This window comes from Melopsittacus undulatus, chromosome 6 (genome assembly GCF_012275295.1).
Source record: "Melopsittacus undulatus isolate bMelUnd1 chromosome 6, bMelUnd1.mat.Z, whole genome shotgun sequence".
In the NCBI taxonomy this organism is placed as follows: domain Eukaryota; kingdom Metazoa; phylum Chordata; class Aves; order Psittaciformes; family Psittaculidae; genus Melopsittacus; species Melopsittacus undulatus.
The window spans coordinates 46,353,796-46,378,108 of record NC_047532.1 but is presented as its reverse complement, the minus strand read 5'-3'; the positions used below and the strand labels follow the sequence as shown (position 1 = coordinate 46,378,108).

Sequence of the window (24,313 nt, the reverse complement as noted above, 5' to 3'; positions counted from 1 at the left end):
TGTTGCTCCTGTAACACCTCTGCCAACTCTCATGTGCCATCAGTTCATCTTTCTGTGACCCCTAAAGCCCCTCCTTCCCATCATCCTGCCAGGAGCAGAGCTCTGCCTACCACCCACACCCACCCACCCACCCACCCATCCATCCATCCATCCATCCATCCATCCACTGACCTCAGCACTTGTGACCTCCCACCTGCCCCCCAATCTCCCGATCCTCGCAGCTGCTTCCCTGCCCACCGCTCAGGCCCTTGCCCTCTCCTACCGGCTGTGTTTTATAAAAACAAAACCAATCTCCTTGTTTTTATTTATAAACACACTTTTACTGGACTCCTGCCTTATGGTGCTGTTTTGTTTGCCGTTTCCCCCGCCTCTTGTCCACCAGCTTTTTACTCTGCAGTGAGATCCCAGCACAAAGGAAGGGCACCCTGTGTCTGTTTCCGAGTCTCCTCTTCCTGAGGTGCTGTGGGCCGCTGCAGCTGAACACGGACCGGGCTCTACCTCCCGCGGCCGGTGAGGGCCCGGCCGCGAGCGTTGCGGGCTTTCGGCTCTCCCGTTTCTTGCTCCGCACTGCGGAGAGAACGAGGGGCAAGCATGGCCAGCAGAGCCGCAGGAGCGCACGGCGGCTTCAGTCCTTCCCTGGAGGGGGAACGGCAGCCCTTGCCTGCGCGCTCCTTAGCGCCTACGGGCGGTGCTCCTCGGCCTGGCGGGAGGAGGAGGCTCCACGCCCGACCCTCGCTCCTCGCTCCCGGAGGCAGTGCTACCTCCTCTCACCGCTCCGAACCACAGCTCCCAGCATGCACCGCGTCACAGGACTACAACTCCCGGCAAGCTCCCGGGGGTACCGGCTTTTCCCACCCCGGCCGAGCCCCGCCCCCGCCCGACCAGCCCCGCCCCGCCGTGGTAGCGCATGCGCGGAGGCGGCGGGGCGCGGGTGGGGCATGCGCGGCAGCGGCTCTGCAGTGATAGGGGGGGCTCGGAGGGAAGGGGGGGCGGTGGCCGCCATCTTGCGCACTGGGCAGTGAGCGGTGGCGGGCAGCGGCAGGTGAGTTGCTCCGAGCCGTTCTCCTGCTCCTCGGCGGGCTGTGCACACTGCTTCTCTTCTTCCAATGGCCTCCCGCGGCGGGGCTCGCTCTGCGACCGCGCCCGGGCGGTGGCTGAGGTGCTGCGGCTTCCTCGGCGCTCGCCGGGGATAGGGGTCCGCGGGCCTATCCCGTGGGGCGCGGCATGGCCCTGACAGGCTCTGGGAGTGCTCTTGGAGAACGAGGCTCCCAGCTGGCTGCTCCCGGGAATGGGCACAAGAGCGGCCCTGGAGCCGCACCGCGAGAGAAGCAGGGCTTCCCTGGGACTCCTTTTCCTGAGAGCCCTATGGTGGGCAGCCGGCCGACCCCAGCCCCGCCGAGGCCGGCTCACCTACTTGCATGTTGCTTGGGGTTGAAGGGCTTATTAATTGTTTCTGTTAATCATCTAGCTGTCTGGCAGCCCTGCGGTGCTGAACCGGGTGCGGGTGGGGATGTCGTCAGGCTCTGTGTAGCTTCCCCGCCAAGGGAAGGCCTGCACTGATGCGCTAGATCAGCCTGAGCAAACGTCTTGTCATTGCATCTGGCAGGATCTTCCCTGAAATTTCTTTGCCTGTGCTATGGATATAAATGTGAATTAGCTAGGTCATGGCTTGCACCCTCTAGCTTCCTGCCTGGAAAACCTGCTGAGGCAGAATGTGATGCTGCTGAGGGTAAACTGTGTTTGTTCTGAGGCTTAAAATGGGCTCTTTCCAGTGGCTCTTCTAGATGCATTTCCACTTCCATTCTTTCCTGGGCTAGGTTTTTGGAGTCAGTAAAGCTGCAGGAAACAGGAATCATCCAGTGCAGTTGACTTATTTCCCCACCGGGAAGTGACTTGCTTATGATCTAGCATTCTACCCATAAGCTGTGTGATTCTGTGATCTGTTTTTTGCTTGCTTTAGTATGACAAAGCTGCTATCAAGCTTTAGCCTCAGGCTGACAAAATGTGAGTCTGGAACTTTCCCAGATAGGTGAGTCTGGATGGCTTCTAGGGCTTGGAAGCCTAGGTATTACTGGTTCCTTACTGCATACATGCTCACGTGGTGTCTTGTTGGGTAGCGTTTGCTTGAAAGCTGTCAGAGCTGTAGCTACTGTTTTTTGCTATTGTCTTAACTCTTAGTGGGTTTATAAGAATGTCTAAGTATGTGGTCTGTATGTGATGCTCTTCATGATTCTTTTTTTCTATTTATGGGTTGCAGTAGAAGTTACGGGAATGCAGCAGAGTAGGAAGTTTTGCTTGGAGGGGCAATCTAATCTGAAGACATGCTGCCAAACTGCTTACATATGTTCCCTGTCAGAAGGGAGGCATCTTTTTTCTGTAGAGAGTTCCACGCTATTGACATCTAGTGGCAAAGATACCTGGGCCTTCTTTGGGCTGCAAACTGGCTTTTTTCCAGGGAGAGCATTTGAGATATTTTTTGAAGGGGACTATGCCTAGCTGCTGCTTCTTCCTCCTGAGACAGCACAACTATGGCCTTTGAAGAGTTGAGGCCTCAGGCTATGAAGGATTATATCTTGAGTTTTTTGGAACACAGATGACTGGAACTCCAGTTTGGTGGTATCTCTTTTCATGGAATGGGAACAATCACTAAACAAAATGGGCTTTGTAAAGAAACTTCCTGTGGCCCTAGTTAAAATCTTCTTGTCTCATCCCTGCATCAAGAAGAGATAAACCCAAAACTGTTGTTTGCAGCGCAATGTCTTGCACTGATTTTCTCAGCTTATACTGCTGAAGGGTATTAGAGTATTTAAAGGCTCTTTTTTGAGTCACCTGGAGGATGGACAGAAATATAGCCTGGGGTGTCAGAATATAGTTGATCTGTATGGCAGAATTAGCTTCTCTCCTTTAGTAAATGACCTACAGAGTCAAAAGTTGTCAGCAAGCCATATATATTATTTTGATCTCAGGAGGAGGTTGGCAGCTTAGCTAGAAGCTTGCAGGTTGAGGCACAGGATGCGAAATGCAGTTATCTGCTCTACAGTAGCAGGAGAGAGAGAAACATTAGGGCACCTAGACCACTACTGGTTCACAGAATATAAGCTCTTACTCAGTGCTCAATCTTTGTTAGAAGATTAATGGAATGCAAGTTAGTGTTCAGGTTTCTAGCTTAAGAGTGAAAAGCAAGTTGAAGATGCTTCAGATTGACTTTAAAAGTGCTTTGGAAGAACAGGTAGAAATGAAAGAAGGCATTGGGGCTGTTCAGAAAAGGTTGGACTCAAGGTGGGAAGGTGTGTTAAGTGTTGTTCCTGTGATGTTTTACCAGAAAAAGGGAGTTTTTCATGTTTTCCTGTGTCAGTATTTGTCTCTTGCTACTCTACAGACTGGCTGTGTGCAGTATGGCACTGAGAAGTAGACCGTAGGAGGAGAGCCTGGTAAGAGCTGAATGTGCTTCTCTTCCTGCCCACTGATTGTGGGGATTTATGGGATTGGGTTTAAAATAGGAACAGTTTCTTTGAAACTGATGGGTTTATCTCTGTAGCTCTTTAGCTCACGGTATGCCTCTTAATTAAATTATAGAGCCTATCTTCCCCAGGACGAAGTGATTGCAGCTACTCTTGTTGAAAAGCAAGTGCAGCCCATGGCCTCGTGGAAGGTGGCTAATGCAGCCCTCTAAGCAAAGCTTAGATGCTTGGATTAGCTGGTGGGGTGATGACATTGTTGTAAACTGTAAGCTTTCTGGCTTGATAATGGCTAGTCTGAAAGGACTGGTTTTCTGAATAACTCCAGTTTGCCAGAGCAGCCTGACTAATCCCCTTCCTGTTTCAGTTTTTGTCGCTTGTCCAAGATCATACTGATTTCTGGAATGCAGGAACTGTTATAGTTGGTAACTTATCCTCAGCTCTGTACAAGAGCTGCAGTACCACTCGCTTCTTCCTGGAGAGAGCTCTAGCAGCTAATGTACCTTGAACTGCTTAGTTAGCTAAGCTCATTAATGCACAGAAGTCTTACTGTTAAGTCAGAACTCAAACTTTCTTTTAATAGACTACTAAATGGGTTGGTTAATTTACACTAGCTTATTAGCTGACTTGTGATTGCTGTTTCCTAGGTGTGCTGTGTAGAATGGAGAAATAAGCATTCCTGGTTTAAATCAAAGTAATGTCTGTGCTGTGGAAAGCTCCTGGCCCCCACTCCTGAGAGTGACAAAGCCGAAGTAGCTGGGTCTTGGGCTCACTGCTGATCATCTTGTGCTTATTTGTGTTCTGTACTTGATGACACAGGGAATTTGATTATGCTGACAGCTTGTCTCACAGTGGGGCTGTAGCCAGAATGGCTTCACAGGTGAGCAGGAATCCCCTCAGCTCTGCTTATCAAGCCTCAGTGGGTTGCTCTGTCAGTGGCTAAGTTGAAGGCATCTTTATCTTTCCCTGGACTCTCTTGGTTCAGACTAACCTGCTGCAGACTGGGGCTTTGTCTAACATGTTATGGTTTGAGAGAGGGATACTCCCTAATACACATCACCTGCACAGCATGAGCAAGGACATGATTTGAGTATGCTTGATTCTTTAAGAGGATGCATGGTACCATGTCCATCATTGAAAGTTCAGCTAATCCTGCTGCTTTTAAGTGGTATAACTACTGGAATGCATTCAAATCCACATTGTAGTATTTACATTTTATCCATGTTCTTTTTTGTAGCTGGATATTTTAATGTTGTTACTTTGTCACAGTTGCTATAAAGGTGTATCTTAATGCTCTGACTTTCACTTGAGCAGGAATGCATTTCAATCTAGCCTTAACTCTTAGTGGGTTTATAAGAATGTCTAAGTATGTAGCCTGTATGTGATGCTCTTCATGATTCTTTTTTTCTATTTATGGGTTGCAATAGAAGTTATGGGAATACAAGTACTTGGCAGCTGAGTAGGAAGCCTTAGGTGTTTGTAGGAGCAGCATTCAGATGTTAGAGTTTACTCCTACCCCACTAGCTAGCTGCTTGAAGAATGCTGAGTGTATTGGGAGAGAGACCTGTTCCTATATTAAGGTGATTAGTCACCACATGGTGTGAATTCAACTTACATGGGGTGTCTTCTCTGTACCTTAACTGGAATAAATTCGCCCATACTATAACTAGACACAGGGTAGCAGTGTGGGGTAGGTTGCCATATGTTCAAGCTAGTGAAACAAGGAGCAGAGCTGGAAAGCTCTAGTAATGCAGTTGATGGACCATTAACTCAAAGGCTTCAGCTAGAGTCATCTTGTTTTCGAGACACTTGGTGATCAACAGTTGAAAAAGCAATGGACTTTGCTCTTAAACTATGTCTGGCAATCAGCTATTAGCCTGAGGAAACTCAAAACCAGTGTAGGGCAGGCTCCCTAGAAAAGGCTGACCGTGGAGAAGAGCAGAATGAGTCATTGAAAACTGAGCGATGCTGCAAGCTTTCTGAGTCACGTTGCTTATGCACAGAAAGCAGATGAACCCATCTCCTGTGGTGAATTTCATATTCTGGGGCCTTCTGATTCCAGCAGCCATGAGTCACTGAATGTCAGTCTCAAATTAATTTGAGCCCTGTTCCCTGCAGTTCTTAACCATTGCAAAGACTAGGATCTTTCTTTTTCGAAAAGAAAATTAGAGGGAATTTAATCATCTGAAAACAAAGCTATGCATTGTTTAAAATGTGTGAAAGATCATACCAACTGTACCACTAAAACCCCTATTCTAATTATAATGTAACCTTGAAATGCTTGAGTCTGTGAAACTTGTACAGAAACACAAATGAGGATCAAAACAAAGCAGGCTTGTTTTCACTGCAGTCACTTCAAGGAAAGCCATTGTCATCTTAAAGAGCCATTTTTCTTGCTAAGCTTTAAGCAACTTTCTTTTGCATGCTGCCCTTTGTATAGATTTCCTCTCATCTGTTCATATGTCTCTGGGCTAGTCATTTCACCTCTTGAGTGTCCATCTGCGTGGACATGCTCCAATTGGCTGATAGAAGTAACTGTAGTGGGGAGGAAGCATGGTCACTTTTGTTTTGTGGATCTTGTGTCTGGGAGGCATGTAATGCAAGGCTAGAGCAGAAGGCTGGGCTGTTGTCAGTGTTCCCTAAACTTCCATTGTAGGCAAACTTGGTGAAGGCTGGCTGAGAGAATACCACTCCCTGGCTGCTGTTGTGCTGGCGGCTGTGCTTGCAAAGCTTGGAACTCTCAGGATGCTGGACTGCAAACATTGAGCAGAGCAAGGCGAATCTGCTTATAATTGAGTTCAATATTTTGTGCACTTGAGGCCACTTTGGTCCCCAGTGTCATTAGTGGGAATGCAGCAAAGAGGTTTATACTGCATGTATCCTTCAATTCCTGCAGAGACCTGACAAGTCACTGGTGGAGTTGGTTTAGCTATCTAAAACCATTTCCTTGTCTCTACTGTCCTTAGCCCATGTGACTTTGCTTGGTACCTGGAAGCACTTTTATCAGTTGTCTGATGCAAATCAAGTTAGGTAACTTGAGCTTAAATATGAATTCAGGTTTAATCTGCAGAGTTGTAGAACTGTGCAGTTTTCCCAGTTTTGAGGAGAATCATGACTGGTATGGAGGCAAGCTCATACTACATGTGAAACAATGCTAGTGCATATCTCTCAGGAATATTTAAGCTGGTAGGCTGCCATTCTGAAACAAACTGGCAGAATGGTCCTGATCCTGTGGCTAAATCTGAGCTACGTGAAACTACCACCTGAGGTATTAGCCAGGGGTTTGCACAGCATGGAGAGAGTGTCTTTCTGACTTGGAGCAGTTGCTCAATACAGGGTTGCATTACTGGTGTAGCACAGGTACTATGCATCAACTGGCTCATGGCAAATCTCTCTGTGCTCCTGTTTTGTAGAGAATGATACACATTAAGAGCAGTCCTGGTCAGTAGGCATGGCATGGGGTGTGTGTGTACATAAGAGGGTATTCACAATAGTAAGGGCAAAATAGGTCAAAATCAACACTGAGGTGCAGTGATGGGACTATAACTTGGGACACTAAATTCAAGGTATGTAAATGAACAGTGGCACATATAGCGGATGGATTAGGGAGCAAATTCTTGCTTTACTTGTAATGTGGTTAATCACCTTGAAGATAGAATTCAGTGTGATCTTAGAGTTATGGTAGGTGATTAAATGGTCAGCTTCTTGCTGAGTGATAGTTTAAAAATGTAAGTCAAATACTGAGAATCACTAGGAAAGGATCAAAGCAGGTTATGTATGATTGTCATGTTGTCTATATTGTGGCTTGCTGACATCTTGAATAACTTGTGCAGCTGTATGCTCACATTCAGAAGGGAAATATTTAGAGGAAGGCACTGAGAAAGACCAAAGCATAAAGCAATTTCCCTGCAAAGAACAACTAAGTTGGGAACATCCCATTCTGGGAAAGGGGTAGTGAAGGCATTGGAGAAGATCTACAAAATCCTCAGTGGCCTGGAGATACAGGGTGGGGGCTCATTCATAATTGCTTCTTCCTGCATTGAACTGGAAGACATTAAACAAAGTTGGAGGAAGAAAGAAAAATCAGGCTTAAAACAAAGAAGATGTTTTAGGCTGTGGATTTTGGTTTTCTTTTTTCCATAAGATGCTGTTGATGCATAGATTCAAGAGGAAACTGAGCAAATACTTGTGGGAGATCCACTGAGAGTTCTAAAATAAACAACCCAGTACAAGGATCTCCTGGAGAGTGGTTTGTTGTTTGGGTTTTTTGACCTGTTCTTACTGTTAATCTGACTGTCCTTTCATTGCTGATGTTGAAGACAAGACACTGAGCTAACAGATCTGAAGTATGAGCCTGTGTGGCTCTTAAATGTGCAAATTAAGCTGGCTAGGTTAGGGGCTAATTCTGTGTGGAAAGTTTGAAGCCTGAACTTAGCTCCCAATGTGTTTGTGTAAGGAAGCAGCCTAGCATTTTATTTACATTGACAAATAATTTTTTTTTTAAAGGCTAAACGCACTTGAATCATGTTGTGTTCACTCTCCATCTAATATGTTTTTACTAATGTACAAGATAAGCAAGCAGTTGACTCGGCTGCCTAGTAGTGTGATGCAATTAAAAATGCTCATGTTTTCACCTGTAACTTAAGTGAAGCTGTTAGAGTACGTTCTAACCTAACCAATTAGAAAGCGTAGTCTCATTATCCCAGTCAGCCTTTAAAGTTTGTATGTCTTCCCCAGAGAAGGTTTTCAATGTTTAACACTAAGCTTGATCAGCAGTCTTTTACGTGTTTTGTAATAATGTAGTAAATATTCAAATCAATGCTTTTTCAACAAGCAATTGGCTTGTCATGCCAGCAAGCGGCTTTGTCTTACATATGCTGTGTGTCTGATCCTGTTGCTCATCAAAGCAGACATTTCCTTTATGCAAAAAATAGTGAAACAAATAACTTAAGCAGTATTAAAACCCAGGAGGGATAATTTTTTTTTATAAGACTAGGATACGCTTTCTAGGAATCTTCTGGAACAGGTTTATTGGATTTATGATCCAGCTTTGACCAGTTACATAAGCTTCCATGGAACAATTCAATACAATGTAAGTCTTAATTTGGTTACAAGAGGCCCTATCTGAATGTGGAAGCCAGCAGTGTAGTGGTCTGAAAAGACATCTTATGTGGAATGAAAAAATACTAATTAGGGAAGTATTTTCTAGAGCAGGCAACAAGTTGCTTTTGTTATCGTAATGGTTCTAATTCCTTTTATCATTTGGTCTATGTGAATGACCTGACAAATGTTTGCTGAATTACAGCTTCTGCATCTGCCAGACTTGTGGTCAACTACATTTGAACAGATATTCCCTGTGTTTTGGGGTTTAGCCCTCCATATTAACCTTTCAATTATCTCCTGCATGCCTCTCAGCACTGTGTATCTTTCATGTCCATAGTCATGTGCGTGGTACAGCCACTTCCTTACACTTGAGAACCTGGCTTGTTCTGTTGATGAACTGGATTGACTCCATCTTCTGGCATGGGGATGCTGGCCTTGCTGCCAGCTACACTGTGTAGCCTCAGTTCCTTTACGTGGGGCAGTAGGCAGCTACAGGAAGCTTTTCCCACTCTGTAACTACATGGGAATCTCAGACTGTGTGATGCCTTTGTCTTAATAAGTTTGGCTACAGAGTCTGATCCTGGAAGGAAATGAAATGCTTGTATCCTGAAGTTCTAAAGTGTCACTAATGGGAATAGAGGAAAAACACATTTGAAAGCCTATTCTGTGCTAGTCTCAGACATCAAAAAATGTTAATGACAATGCCACATGAAGCCACTGACAGTGACAGGAGGCAGCCTGTTAATAGCCACAGACACTTGGTCAACAGAGTGTGGGAGGAAAAGCCAGGAAGCTCACTATTGAGCTCTGGGAAAACTGCCTGTTTGTCTGTTTCTCGCTATTTGAGCTTAACAACTGACTTTTTGATTCCCCCACACACTTTTAACGAGCAGAAGCAGCCATCTGGTAGCTGAGGACCTGTAGCAAAGAAGTATGTGTAATGTTAGTCTGAGGACTCACTAGGTGTAGCTAAAATTGTTGGTGTAAAGGCTTATGAAATTTAAAGTTCCTTTGTTCTGCAATTCAAAGTAGAGGCTGTACTGTAAGTCTTGTTTTAGTGCAGAATTCATGTCTGCAGTAGTTCCTTCAAATGGACAGCTAATTTAGGTTTTTGACTATAACTTTTAGAGAGTAATGCACCAGGCTTCTACCCTGGAAGTTCTTTTGTCCCTTGATGTGTATTGCTTCTGCCTTTTTTTTTTTCTCCTCTGTTTTTTCCCCCCGACCTTTGAGATGGTCTGGGGCTGGGTCACTTCAACTTCATGTTGCAGTGTTCCTGAGCAAACACATATCAGGTCACTGTCAGCATCTGTTTGTAGGCTGGCCTCTCCCTATCCTTTCCATCCACCCTGGACAAGTGGGTGTAGGCTAACCCACCCTAACAGCAGTGAAGAGATGGTTGGTTATCTAATGCTCTGCAGTGCCAAAGCTGAGAAATACCTCTGTGATCACTCCAAGACCTAGTCAGGAGGCTTGCCCTGACACATCTGTAGTGCTGTTCTCTGGACTAAGCCAACCAAGTGGTTGCTCGAGTGGGTATTGTAACTTGGACCTAACTGAATAGGGTTGCATATGACTACAGGAATATGATCTGGTGAAGTAGATGTGTATTAAAATAATCTTCTGCATCAGTAATGCCTACCAGCTTTATAGCTATCTTCAAAACAATCTTCTTTTGAAGAAAAAGAAGATTAGCAGTCTAAGAAGGTAACCTCTGAGGCATTAGCCCCCAGTTGAAGTGGGTCATGGTTGAGATCTTCCTTTCCAGTGGCTCCTTGTGGCTAAACTGCTCTCAGTTTGGACTCTGAAGTGCTTCTCAGTTCTGGTGCTAGGGATCAGCAAAGGCTGCAATGTTGCTCTCTAAAATATATATAAAAGCAATAATAAACCAAAGCATACTTGCTGCAAAGGACACCCTGCCCTACAGCGGTAGGTTTAGTGACACGTCAAACACTTCTGTGAACTCTCTGCAAGAAGATTTACTATGAATTGCATCTGATCCGTGTTTCAGTCACTGGGGAGATAGATGCTCTATAATAGAAATAAAGGGTCTTTGATTTGCTTGTCATTCCAGGCTTGTTTCTTTCCTTGCATTCAGGGGAATAGACCAGGTACTACTAATAGTTGAGGCTTGATCCATCTGTGCTGAGGAGTGAAAGAGGTGTAAGCCTGCGTATATTTTGGTGCTTATTTTAAGCTTCAGGCCTGGCTACAGATTGCTGTCACGTTCAGAGCCTCATGTGTTACAGAATGTACAGTAGAAGTAGGTCCTCACCTAGACCTCAGCTCTCTTGGGCTGCTTCAAGCATGCTCAGGAAGTCACTCAAGTGGGTCTCTGTCAGGATTCCTGTGGTGGCTCCTTAGGTCTTGAACAAGGCAGTTGGTTCCCAGTCTTTTCCTTCACTGAATCCTTTGGTGTGCCCCTGAGAAGCAGTTCTGCACCAAACATGAGAGAATGCTGATCAGAGAGACTGGCTTGCAGTTGTGACTTAGGTCTGTTGTCATATTTACAGTCTGTACTGGGACTGAGAACACACACTTCTCTGTATCAAACCCCAGCAGATCAAAAAGTACAATCTGTAACTGCAGCAATAAAGGCTACATTTCTCCTCTCCAAAGTAAAACACTGTTTCTAATAATCCTTTATAAGGGGTCTTGTACTCTGCTCTCCAGGATGTAAGCACAAGGCAGGCAAGCATTTCCAGCGTCTGAGCTGCTCCTGAGTGAGTCGCTGGCTGCCTTACAGGGCCTTACCTATAGTGTGTGTGCTATGAGGTCAGTACCACAGGTACTGTAAGAAGCATCTGGTTGAGCATGTGTGTAACAAAAGGTGTCTGTGCCCTGGCTAGTAGCCAGCAGGTGTCAAAGTCTGTGCCTGCTGCACTGCTTGTTTGCTGTGCAGCTTCTGATACATGCTCTCTCTTGCTTCAGGTCTTAAGCAACATGGAAAGAGAAGACTGAAGTTCCACCATGATCGGCGGCTTATTCATCTATAATCACAAAGGAGAGGTTTTAATCTCTCGAGTCTATCGGGATGACATTGGGTAAGTGCTTCTGTTGCATCCCTGGTCTTTGCATTTCTGTCTCATTTTGGTGTGGACAGCAACCTGGAGCTGCTTTATTATGCATTAGCTATGCATGCATGTAAGACTGCAACTCAACTTGCTGCTCTAGGCTTAGTGCAGAGGCAAACACCAGTTTAAGCTCGGGTTACCTACAGAGGGTAGTAAAGAATGGCCTGCAGGCAAACCTGGGGCTTTTTTTTAGATGGTAGAGATCTGGTTGTTACTCCAAAGGCTTCAGTCACATGGGCTACCCCTGTAGGAGTCTACCAGCACCACTGTAGTTGCTAAAGCTTTATGGGAGCAGTAATGTGGGATCTGTCTGCCACATACTGTAACCAGGGCTCTGAATTAGTTTAATACACTGATATTTAGCATCAAGTACAGGCATGCAGAAGACTGTCTATGGCCTGGGGAAGTTGTCTGCAAGCAGTCTTATCGTAACCATGGCTATACAGTTAAAGCTGGCATTCTGTACCCCAACTTTGTATGGCAGCCTTGTATGTCAACAGCTTACATTCCTGGATAGTTAAAGTTGTGAGAAGCACTGAAAGCCTTTAGTAGGTTGTAGGGGTGTCATTGCACTTCCCAAAAGTATTACAGTGCTTACTTAGAGTGGAACTGTGCAGTCCTTAGGCTGTTAGTTCCCAGAAGGCACCTGACTAAAAATTTGTGTCTTAAGGGAGTGGATAGTGCTATAAGGAACCCAGTATTAAATGATGCTGCTTCTTGGACTAAAGCCATGAAGTGGACTTCTTGCAAAATGCTACTCTTCCTAGTGGGTTTTCAGTAGTGTTAGACATTAGGTGGAAGTTAGTAATTAGTTAATGGAGTTAAAACATAGGTAATGGAAGCAAGGCTGTGGTAGGTGCTAATTCAAAGGCCTGTGAGAGAGATCCTTCTCTCTAGTTTAGTTAAAAATAGTTTGTATCAGGTCTCCAGAGTGAATAGTAGCCTGATGTGCTGTGAAATAGCTTGTTGCCTTGAATGATAAACTGTCAAGCTGGTGTGCCTTCAGACTGCTCTAGTCTGAAGAGTTTGTCCTTTCTTGTTATTAATTGTCTAGTGGAGATTAGAAGTTGAGGTAGAACCAATAGCTACTTAGTGCTTGTGCTGGTCATTGATGGGGTAGCAGTCAACACACCACTTGTAATAAAGCTTCACTTAATAAGCTTTAAATCTCTCTGCTTGTTCTAAGGCCAGTAAGGCAAAGTAGCTGCTCTAAGGTTGCCTAAATTATTCTAAGACTTCCGCAGAGATCTGACCCAAGAAACCATTGTATTTCTGAAGCAGAAAACTACTGGCTATGAAGTTTTGCCTCTCTTCTGATGTACTAATTCATTTCAGTCTTGACTACTTGTTAGCTGTAGATCTTCAAAGCAGTTCGTATGCTAGAACTTTGTAAAGTTCCCCTACTGAATAGTTATCATAGTGATCAAGCCAAGCCAGTCTGGATTATAGATAATTTTTGAATTTTGAGAATATGTTGGGGGAGGACAGGGACGGGATTAGGGATACTGTTACTGCCATTACTGGCAAAAATTTGGGGTGCTTTTTGTTTTCTTAGTTGGGTAGGGTTTTTTTTGGTTGGGGGTTAGTTTGCTTTGGGTTTTTTTGGGAGGTGTGTTGTTTTTTAGTGGCTTGCAAACTTAAAGCAGTTAAAGATAGGATTGGGCTCAAACTGATATTTATTCAAGAAGGCCTTTTAATTTGAAGGGCATTCTGGCTGTGGAGATGTAAACTGGTGAGTGAAGTAGCTATTTTTAATGTAGTTATTTTTAATGCACCGGGTTTTCTATTGCTTTTTATCTTGGCTCGCTGCTCTTGCAAAGTGAGTGACTTGTGTTCCGTACCTGATAAAGTACTTCCTGCTGGGTGGACAAATGAAACTAGAAAAAAAAGATTTCCTGCCTGTTCCTGTCTTTTTCATTTGGCAGAAGGTGTCAGAAAGAGTCAAGTGTTTTCTCTAGGACTTCGGAAGTCAGTTTTCCCTGGAGTGAAGTCCTCCATTCAGTTCCTGTGAAAGTGTCAGTCTTGTGACTTAATAGCCAGCATCAGCTCCACCTAACTAAGCTTCTTCCCCAGTGTTGGATTCCTTCTGAAACAGGCCTTCACACCTTGTTTGGAATCTTTTTAGACATGTAACCTTGTAAAACAAGTTGTCTTAAAATGGCTGTGTCTCGTGGTGTAATCTGCACCGCAAGTAAGTGAGTATCTTGTCATTTCCTAGTGTGAACATTGGCATCAATACCAGATCTACTTTATAAAAGCTTTTAGTATCCTGGCCTTCAGAAGGAGGTAGGGAAAGGAACAGCTATGGTACTGTAGCTTGTAGTCTGTAGGAGTTCTGTTTCCAACCAAGCAACCAGGTAATAGACTTAGGAATCAAGAACTGTATAGTATTCTATATGTGGCAGATCTGAAGTTCTGAGCCCATCCATCTTACTGTGTGGTAGATTGAATTGGAAATGAGCATAGCTGCCTGTCTTTGAGTATTTGACCCTTAAGACTCCTTCCTTGGCCTTGGCATTTTTTTTGGCATCCTGAAACCTCAGCTGATGTGCTGGGAGAGATTAAAGGTTAACTGTGGTTATGAGAACCCTTCTCCTTGCATAGTGTAAGGATCTAAATAAACACATACTACCTCAAATGTTAATGAGCAAAGTGATAATGAAGAAGCCCTTCCACTGACATTGTTAAACACAGGAGTACCACAAAACTTGACCTTTCTTTGCTTGCAACTTAGAATGGCTTCAGTGCATGTAGTGCATCTGTCCATACAGCAGCTAGCTGCATGTAAAGCAGCCTCTTTTTAAAAACAAGTGCAAATCACTATGCATTTACTTCAGGATACTGTGCAGGGCTCTACTGAGATTGATAAGTGGCTTGTTCTTCAGTGACATGGTCATTGGGAGAACCTACATGCATTTAAAAATGTAGCTATCTAACAAAAATAAGCTATTTGAAATTGAGCAGCTTACATGACAAACTGCATGCATTTTAAGTGTAATAGGCATTTGGTTTCTGAGCTTCTAATACATCACTTCAGTTTCGTGGCTCTTGATCCATAAGGAAAAAGTGCAAGGTGGATAGAGCAGTGTCTGAATCTGCAGGATGTGCCCTATCTCTCCAGATGTGCTCCAGCTCTATCAGACTTACTGTATTTCCTGCTGGCTGCACCCAGCCAGAAAGCATCAACCCAAACAGCTTCAAATGAGAAGTATGGTCATAGAAATGCCCACTCAGACTTGCAGTCCTGTTCTGAGGCAGACTGGGAAGAAGATACTTGATACTCTATGGTCCCCAGGTGATGCCTCAGACTGAGGCCTTGGGGCTTTTCCCCTCCAAGGCCTGCTACGTATGTTAGCAGAGCAGATTGGGTATCACTGATGTGATAAGGATGCAGCTCATCTGGATTAAACTCCCACATAGCCCTAAAATTCAGCCAAACACAAGTCTGTCCATGCTGGCAACCTGACCATAGCATGTCAGTGTTGTGCCTTGCGAGGGCTTCATTGCTGCCACAGCTTATTACTGTCCATCCAATACCACCTTGGCCTTTTGTGCCCAGGAGCAGGGGGAGGGGGTGCTGTTTGGTCTCTTCTTATCTCTTTAGATTCATTGTGCCTTGTGTGTGTGTTTCTAACCCTTTCTCTTGTTGCTGTCACTCCTCCTTTCTCCGCTGGCGCCATTTCTGTCCATCCCATCTCATTGGCTGCTGTAGCAATAGGTAAGAGACGCGTGGTTAGCCCATGACTGGCACTTCATAGTGGGCAACTGGTGTACTAGAAAAGCTTCATCAGGCTGAGGCTTCTGCTCTAGTGTGCACCAGTCTGATTGCTGGTTCTGATACTAGTTCTAGGGGGTTAGAGCTTGAGGCTGGGAGGGCTAATGTTCCAGAACAAGCTGAATTTTCCTCGTGAAGCTTTCTGGAGGGGAGGAGTGGGGCTTTTAGATACTGTTATTTTATAATAGATTAAAATACAGTCCTTTCTACCTTTGTTTTTCTATAATAAATATTAATGTAACTCAAACTTGCAAACCTTCTAGAGCACTAAAACTTGACCTATTTGAAGGCTGGAATTTTGCGTATGGGGGAGCATATTTACTGATGAAGCTTCTACATACATATCTAGACCTTCAACAAGCAAACACGTGCTGTGGTAGCATATGTTCCTTGAGTATTCTTTTATCTTCAAACTTAGAACATTCTGCTGGATTGTTGACAACTCTCAATGCTTACAAGCATTTGTATGCCTGTATCCTTGCTTGCAAGGGTGATATTACTGTCTGCTCTCAAACATGGCTCTGCATAGTAAGTACCGTGGCCTTGATGCTGCAATCAGGAGCCCCCATGTTCTACTCAGTGTGTGAGAGTATGGGCAATAAAGCACAACTGGATGAGTCTTGACTCAGTGTGTGGACTATAGCTTTAAGTCTTGGTCTTGTCATGTAAAGCACTTAGGCTTCCTTCCTGTATTCTTAGGATTGGCAGACTTTAATCTGGGGAGTTTATCCTGGCCTGGATAAGGGTCCTAATCCTACAGGATAAGGAAACTCATGTGAAAGAGCTGGCATCCAGAATACCCCTTGGACATACTGATTTACCCAGGAGGGATTTGTTCCCGGTCACTAATGTACAGACAGTGTGGACTGAAGATGACAGCAGCTGGGAACCTTGCACAGCACCTTTTCAACACTGTGCAGAATCTCCTTACTGTAAATGGTATTGCACCATCAAGTGCATGTAATGCAGTGCTACTAGAACATTGCACTGTGGGGACCCTATGTCTATGTGCAGGAGACCTTTTCTGAAGCCTGATAGGCTTGAGAGGCTGTGTAACTGGAAAGTCAGTGTTCCTCATCCTGCTTCCTGCTTTGAGCCTGCCCTCCATGGTGTGTGGGGGTATGGAGGTGAGGTGCATCTGAGAGCTGAGGCTTTCTTTTGTGGTGTACCTGGGCACTGACAGTGTGTCAAGTTTTGGTGTTTTTTTCCTCAGAGGTACACCTGGGTAAAACTGCCATTGGTATTATCTTGGGAGACTATAGCTTGCCTTGGGGGAAGAATAAGAAGGCCTGAGCATGAAGAATAGACAGTAACTAGGTGTTTGGTCAAAACTGGTCTGCTCTTGGAGTCATAAGTTGCTACTCTGCTCCCAGCTATGGCAATCAATCAGGAGTTCTAGCAAAATGAAAAGGATGGTTCCTTTGCTGTCTGACTCCAGATGGAGGTTAGCTTCTCCTTCTGACTACAGTTACACTGTGGTCCAAAGCTCCTTGGAGACAAGTAGCACTCTGTGTCTCCTTTAGTTCATGCAGAATTTAATGTCCAAGTCTGCTCAGAGCCTTCAGTTGTCCCTCTTGGAGACATCCCCAGGCACCCTTCCTGAGCAAGCTGGGTGTATGTAGTTCAGTGTCTGACTGTAAGTGCATAAGCAGAACTATGCAGCAGCTTGTTTTCACATCCTCTGTGCTAACTCCTCTTTGGTGCTGATCTCGTAGGCGGAATGCTGTCGACGCCTTCCGCGTCAATGTCATCCATGCACGGCAGCAGGTGCGCTCACCTGTCACCAACATCGCCCGCACCAGTTTCTTCCATGTCAAGCGTTCCAACATCTGGCTGGCTGCTGTCACCAAGCAGAATGTCAATGCTGCCATGGTATTTGAGTTTCTCTACAAGATGTGCGACGTGATGACTGCCTACTTTGGGAAGATCAGTGAGGAGAACATAAAGAACAACTTCGTGCTGATCTATGAGCTACTGGATGGTGAGATATGTCCTTTATCTGCTATGTGATATTGCGCTTGGTCATTCTAAAAGCATTATCTTGGTTTGATGTCGTAATAATCCTTGAACTATTTTTAACATGTGGTGAGTTCAGAATTACTTGCACTGCTTTTTAACGCCACCTGTGCTGTACATGTGGATAACATCCCAAGCCTATAGCCTTGTGTTGGCTGTTGCTCGCTTTGCTGAAGGGTTGGGAGCTGTGCGCTTGTATAAATGAGGCATCTGGTACTGGACCCCAGATTCTGAGTATATCCTGTGTAGTTGTAGGGCTGTTGTTATACTGAGGTGTATAAAAAGGGTTATCATTAGCACCTCCAAGGCCAGGCATCCCAGCTAGTGCCCCGGTAGCTCTAGCACTGTATGGCAGCAGTCACCCAGGCTGCAGTTGGTTGCCACTCTTAGGTTGCCTTTTGGAGGCAGTTCTGAGACAGAAGATCAATAAAACCCAACTTGATTTGTCCAAGCCCTACCTCTCCCAGTGATACAGGTCTGAATTTTGCTGAAGATGAATAAATGTCCCTTCAGTTGCCTGTGGTATCAGCCTGCCTGTGGAGATTGCTCTTGAGCTGTCCTGTTCCACATAACATGAGGTTTTTTTTTTTTCTTTTTTAGCTATGCTTCAATTTGTTTTACAGACAAGGCATCATGTCCACGTGTCCTGGGACTCTTAGCCAAGGGTCACAGTGACGGATGTTTAATCTGTTCTCTCTGGGCAGATCAAGAGGCTGGTGTTTCTCTGCTTTGGTCAGTTACTGCTGCCTTCTAGTAGATGCAGTGAGATCAAACCCTGTCAGTGTGGCTTTACAAAGTATTCATGTGTAACATAAAGGGCTCTTTTCTCCCCTGTGAGTTGTCTCTCTTGTGGGTTGTTCCCTTTCTCTTTGAGGGAACTGGGTACTAAGTGCACCATCTATAAGAAACATCTGTTCTTTCCCACAGTGATCATTCTGCAGTGCCACTATTCTGCTATAATTTAATCTTTTTAGGGTTTGATTCTTATTGCATCTTCATAAGAAAATACAAATCTAATGAACATGCAGTGAAGATAAATTGTTCTGCTGTTGGATAAACCCTTGTTATTGTCCCTTGGATTTTTTTATTTTTTTTAACTACTTGGTGTGCTCTATGCACATAACTAGATTGGTTGGTAGTTGCTTCTTAGTTCTGAAGAGCAGTTATATTCAAAGCCTAGCAAATTGATAAGTTGGATAGCTTTTCATTGCCTCTCCTCTTCAAAATACTGCACTGGGCAGTCAATTTAGCAAGGCTGTTCCTTTTCTTCTGGTAAGGAGTGCTCCATCAATTCATCTAAAGATTTAGTGTGTAAGCAATGTCTGTGCACTATTGGCTCTGTCCCTGTAGGAATGGTTAGCATGGCTGGCACTTTTATACCTTGCAGCTCTGGACTAACTTTCTTTTACTTTTCTTTAGAAATCCTGGACTTCGGCTATCCTCAGAACTCTGAAACGGGGGCTCTGAAGACCTTCATCACTCAACAAGGCATCAAGAGTCAGGTAACCAGGGGAATTTGGGATACAGCACTTCTCTGCTGGTAAATTATCTGTAAGCCTGTTCAAGAAAGTACAGTCTTAATTACCAGCTAACCATTTGACCTATGCTGGTTGGAGGTGCTCGAGTAGATTAAGAACACCCCAGCAGGGATGTAGCTCAGTAGCATCTTGTTCTAGGTGTCTCTATGCTTGTGTGACCTCATATTCCCTGGCATATGGTGCAACGTGTGAGAAAGGGCCCTGAGCTAGAATAATGACAGTCCCTTGTATATAGATAATGGCTGGCTTCAGTCCCTGTTCTGTGTCAGCTTCTGACAGAGGATAAACAAATCTACCTGCTGAACCAGAAATAGCTCTTCTGTGTGTGTGGATCTCACCAAGCAGGTCTGTTCTTCACCAGCCTTCAGTGTTTTAGCTGTCAGGCCTTGTAATGAAGTATCGTTCAGACTTGTAAATCTTCCTGTCAGTCAGGAAGCTGATGTTATTCTGTCACTACCTGTAACAATATTGCAGATCAGCATCAGTACAATCTGAGCTTTCTCATGTTTAAGGATTAGAATCTCTGCTGTGCATTTGGCACAGTATGAACTCTTACAACAAATTTTACATGGAAGTGCACCTGGGGAAAAGAGACTTAAGTTGGACTGTTAATGTGTATTAAACTAGCTCTAATCCTACTTAGGGCAACAGCCCTCAAAACTAGGCTTCCAATCTTTAAACAGCTCATTCTCACTTCAGAAACCACAAGACTGTTATAGTCACTGTTTCTCATTTCCCCAAGGAATATTACTCACCTTGTCCATTTCACACAACTGTGGAACTCATAATGAGGACTTAGCCTAAAACTTGGTCCTCTCCCCAGCATAGCAGGTGAGTCAAGAAAAAAGCTGGGAGTCAGTTTGTACTGGAGCTGTACAGCAGAGACCTGGGTGAATCTTCAGCTTCAGGGTACAAACAGAAGCAAAGTGCCAAGCAAGAGCCTGCCTACCTGACAACTGTGTTTAGGATAAGCAGAGGTCAAAGTTTCTGGAGGTTCTGTTTCTACTCTGCTCATCAGCACTGACTTCTGAAGAGCTTTGTAAATTTTTAACCTACTGATAACGAGGCTAGCTGCATCTCAAGGAGGTGAGAGAGAAGCTGCCTCTAAGCAGTGTATTTCCTGCCAGAACAGCAAACAGTGTTTTGCAAGAGAGTACACATATCAGTGGCCAGATGTGAGTGCATCCGGTCTCAGTGCACCATCCCAAGCCCTAGTGTAAATCACTCTTGCCTTTTGCAGTGTGACATTTTGGGCAGTCAGCACTCAAGCTGGCTGAGTCAGCTCCTGTTCCTAGAAAAGCTTTAAACTAACCACCACCCTCATTTCCTTCCCTAGCTCTTTTGGGTTTTTTTGCTTTTGTCTGTTTTAACACTCTTATGCTGTTTGTGTGCAAACCACTGTCACAGCATCTTGCTTTATGCAACAGCAGGTTTAGTCCTTTCTGTACAAAGAGGAGTTTGGACTTCTGCTTGACATACAGAGCAGAATGACTGCTTACTTGTTGGAATTTTGAGCAGCCCAGTTTAAAAAACAGAAGTAATCCTTTCCGGGCACAATATGGCAAAGAGCAGCAACTGAAACAATTACTTGCAATCTTCTGTTCTCTACTCTGGTACATCTAGCCTCCACCTCCTCTTTCACTTACAGCCAACTTCTGGCAGGTACCTTGAAGCAGAATCTGGGTCTGGGTGGCCTGTCTTCCATGTTCCCTCATGCATGCATAGTTCCTGATGATGCTTTCTTGGGCTTGTATCCTTAGGAATTTAAGGAGCAAAATCCCCAGTTGTGGCAGAATTTCCAAACTCAACTTTTAAACTTTGTCCTTAATGAAAAATTTTAGGCATACTGAGCTGCTGTTCTCTGAACGCCCTCCCTGTATGGCTGCAGTGTCCTTTTCAGGCCTGGTGATTGCAGAATAAAAGATCTGCCGTTTTTTTAGTGTCTGATATTGCTGCATTGCTTGCCAAGGGAAATGCCCCTGTGCTCTGGGAATGGGGTGATGTGGCATGCAGGTTTTAAAATGTGCTGGTGTGCAATGTGGTTTCACTTCTAATCTTTACCCACAAGGTTCCTCACTACTCCAATAGCAGGACTGTACGCCATGCCAGTGTTGTGTATCAGAACTGATGTTCTTCCAGCAGAGGCTAAACCTGCTTTTACAGTTCAGGGTGGGCTCTGTACTCATCACTCTTTGATCCGGTCTGCATCTGTCCTGACTTTATGAACTAGATAAATGCTGTAACTTTCTTCCCCTCTTAAATGCTTTCTGGGAGTGTGACTTGGTCAACTCTTTAGTTACAGCATTTCTCCAAACCTTAGGTATACTTTAGTGCTAAAATGCTATTGTTACTTTTTGAAAGTGAGGAGCAGGCTGCCACCAGCTGCAGAAGCCTGGAAACCTGCTGGTAGCTATCTGCCTCATCAACATGCTGGCAACTATGTACAAGTACAACTGGGTATTTCTTGTCCTAAGTTAAAGCTGGCTTATTTGTCCAGTTTGAGGAAGCTTCCAGTTCTGAGGAGTTTCAGACCCAGGTGCCTTCAGTCCTTCACTCCCTTGGGGAACATTCATGCAGCTGAGTGCTCTTAGCTTCAGTACTCTCCAGGCATCTGCTTCTAAATCTACCAAGTCACTTTCTGTAGCAGCCAGCAGAGGTTCATAGCACTGATGCTGTTGCAAGAGATGGGAAAGTCAGCACATGAGCAGTGTCCTTTTGGAAACCAGAGAACTGGGTGTTATATCTGTGTGTCTTTTATTCCCCTTGAGCCCAAACAAGGCAGATAAGGAGGCTTTTTTTCTGTGGGACAGACAAGGGAGGTGCTTTGTGTGGCATTGAGCACTCGCCTAGGCAGTTCCCAAGGGAGTGTAAAACTCTGTCTCTTAGGTGTTATAATAAAGGCTCTGCTTGCTCAAGGAGTGATCTCATCTGTGGCAAGAGCATGTGTGAAACCAAGCCACTGTTGATTTAAAGCTGAGATCATGTACTGCCACCCTGTGGGCCCAGTGCAATGCTGCTGCAGCAAGACCCACTTGCACAGTCTATGTTGTGCAGTTGTGGTGGAAGAGGTAGAGTTAACCAGGATATAACTTCATACAGGACCTGGGCTTAAGATGTTGGCAGTCCTGAGTGCCCAGTGCTTCCCTATGCATCTCTGCCATGATAAATAGTCAAGGCTTGCTTTAGGAATGACAACATCAGGAGTTCAGTCTGTGAGGGATCATTACTGGGTGTGGTATTGGTCTGTCTGTCGCTCCCTCTGCTCTATCTTATATTTGGGTGGTGCATAATGGGTCAGGTAACTTGGGTACAAGTTACTCCCGGGAATATTCCAGTTGGACACTAAAGGGGAAATTTTCACAATGGGAACTATCAGCCATTAGAATAATCTCCCCAAGGAAGTGATAAATTCCCCAATGTTGGACACTTAAGATTTGGCTGGACAGGGTGCTGGGCCATCTAGTCTAGGTCATGCTTTGCCAAGAAGGGTTGGATGTGATGATCCTTGAGGTCCTTCCAACCTGGGATTCTGTGATGGAAGTCTGAAAAGCCATTTCACTGTTAGTACTGCTGGCTTTCCTGAGGGGAGCTGAAGGGCAAAGCCCCTCATCTTGTTTGTGGTAATTAGCTACTAAATTAGTGATGAGTGGCCTGCTTTGTTCTTGTCCTGATGTAGCCTTAAGCCTAACCTGCCTCTTTCTCCCCTTCCTCCCTTTTCTTGCTACTGACCTGCTTGCCTGTTAACCCTGTGTGCACCACACTTGCTGCTATACATCTTCTTGACTTTCTGCGTGTGACTGGACCCCACCTGTAGCATCAGGTAGGAAATCTCCCTCTGCCTCTCAAGACAACCCTTAGCACTTTTAGGAGGTTTAGAGCCTGGATGCTGTTAGATGCATGCTAGGTTAGTGTTGGTATGTAATTCTGACTGCAGTCATTAAGAAGCAGTCCTTGGAGACTAGCTGTCTTGTGGCCCTATGGTTTCATGTTGGATAAGGGTGCAAACTGGTCTGCCAGCTGCTTCTCTGCTTAACATGGATTGATGCAACACTGTGAAACATGATTTGAGTGTTACTAGTTCAGTCCATGCATCCCTGCCCCTAGATGTAGCTTAATGGACTAGCTAACAAAATGGAAGAACCTTTCTTGCTGTCATTGTGGCCAATTTTTAGTTATCTATGGAATTTGCTGTATTGAGGAGAGAATGACCAGACTGGGGGGGATGTGACAGCACCCATATCTACTTGTCAAAAGCAGCTGTGTGTAATAAATGACAGATGGTTGGTCTTAGCTTTAGTGCAAGGTTTCTTCACCTTTGAATTTCTCTGGAGGTTTAAGATGCCATTTTTTTCCCTTCAGACTAAGGAAGAGCAATCCCAGATCACTAGCCAGGTGACTGGGCAGATTGGATGGAGACGTGAAGGGATCAAATACCGTCGCAATGAACTCTTTCTTGATGTGCTGGAGAGTGTGAATCTTTTGATGTCTCCCCAGGGTAAGTAGGAGGTGATGAGCTGTCATTCTTCCCTTCAGGCTTTGTAAGTGAGCACTCATGTAAGTGTTCTGAACTGTGCTTTTCTCTACACCAGGTCAGGTTTTGAGTGCTCACGTCTCTGGCAGAGTGGTGATGAAGAGTTATCTGAGTGGAATGCCAGAGTGCAAGTTTGGCATGAATGACAAGATTGTAATTGAAAAACAGGGCAAAGGGACTGCAGATGAAACAGGGAAAAGGTAAGAGACATTGGGCTAAAAGCCACTGCCACTAGGGACTCTCAGGGAAGGGCAGCAGTTAATAGCTTATCTGATCTCATAGACAAAGCTGGTTTCTTCTTCCTTCAGATGTTACTGCTACTTTTTTTCTGGCTAGAGCAATTGTCTGCAAGCTACAAGCCTGAGGGCCTCAGTACAGAGGGCTTCTGTCCAGTTCTTCAAGTATTAAGATTCAAATGTAATGTTAAGTGTGGAGCTCTTGCAGCCAGAAACACTTCCACAAGATCTATTTTTCCCTGGAATTTGTGTCCGTAGCAGTTCTAATCAGCACAGAGACTCTTATTCATATGATGCAGTAGTAGTGCTCCTTAGGAACTGTAAAGGAACCTCTCTGACCATAGCCTACTCTACCTGGACTGTGCCCAGACTAGAACAGCTGACACACAGGGGATCAGTGGCTGTGTGGATTGGAGGGAGGCTTATTCCTTCTGGGAGCTCAGCTGCTTTCCTTCCCAGTTGTACCTCAGTCAGTGCCCACACTGAAGCTAAAAACTGGGTCTTGCGCTTTTTCCAGCCTTCCTGCTTGGGGTGAAGAGATAAAAGCAAAGGGACTGCCACTGTTCTCTTGCTAACCATTTT

The 24,313-nt window shown here is 44.9% G+C and overlaps 1 protein-coding gene across 4 annotated transcripts in view; it reads left to right on the top strand.

Annotated features, from left to right (window-relative positions):
• Positions 1-949: 949 nt before the first annotated feature.
• Positions 950-24,313, top strand: part of AP2M1 (adaptor related protein complex 2 subunit mu 1) — a 28,349-nt gene continuing 4,985 nt past the window's right edge. The window contains exons 1-7 of one of the 4 annotated variants that reach the window (XM_013131025.3): positions 950-1,042; positions 11,493-11,605; positions 17,126-17,391; positions 18,846-18,928; positions 22,779-22,784; positions 23,324-23,459; positions 23,554-23,695. In XM_013131025.3, coding sequence (XP_012986479.1) covers positions 11,532-11,605; positions 17,126-17,391; positions 18,846-18,928; positions 22,779-22,784; positions 23,324-23,459; positions 23,554-23,695 — 707 coding nt within the window. In that variant the 5' untranslated portion in view covers positions 950-1,042; positions 11,493-11,531. Of the gene's footprint in view, positions 1,043-3,412; positions 3,432-11,492; positions 11,606-17,125; positions 17,392-18,845; positions 18,929-22,778; positions 22,785-23,323; positions 23,460-23,553; positions 23,696-24,313 lie in introns of those variants that run through there. The other 3 variants (XM_031042995.1, XM_031042996.2, XM_034063502.1) reach the window with 3 other exon arrangements.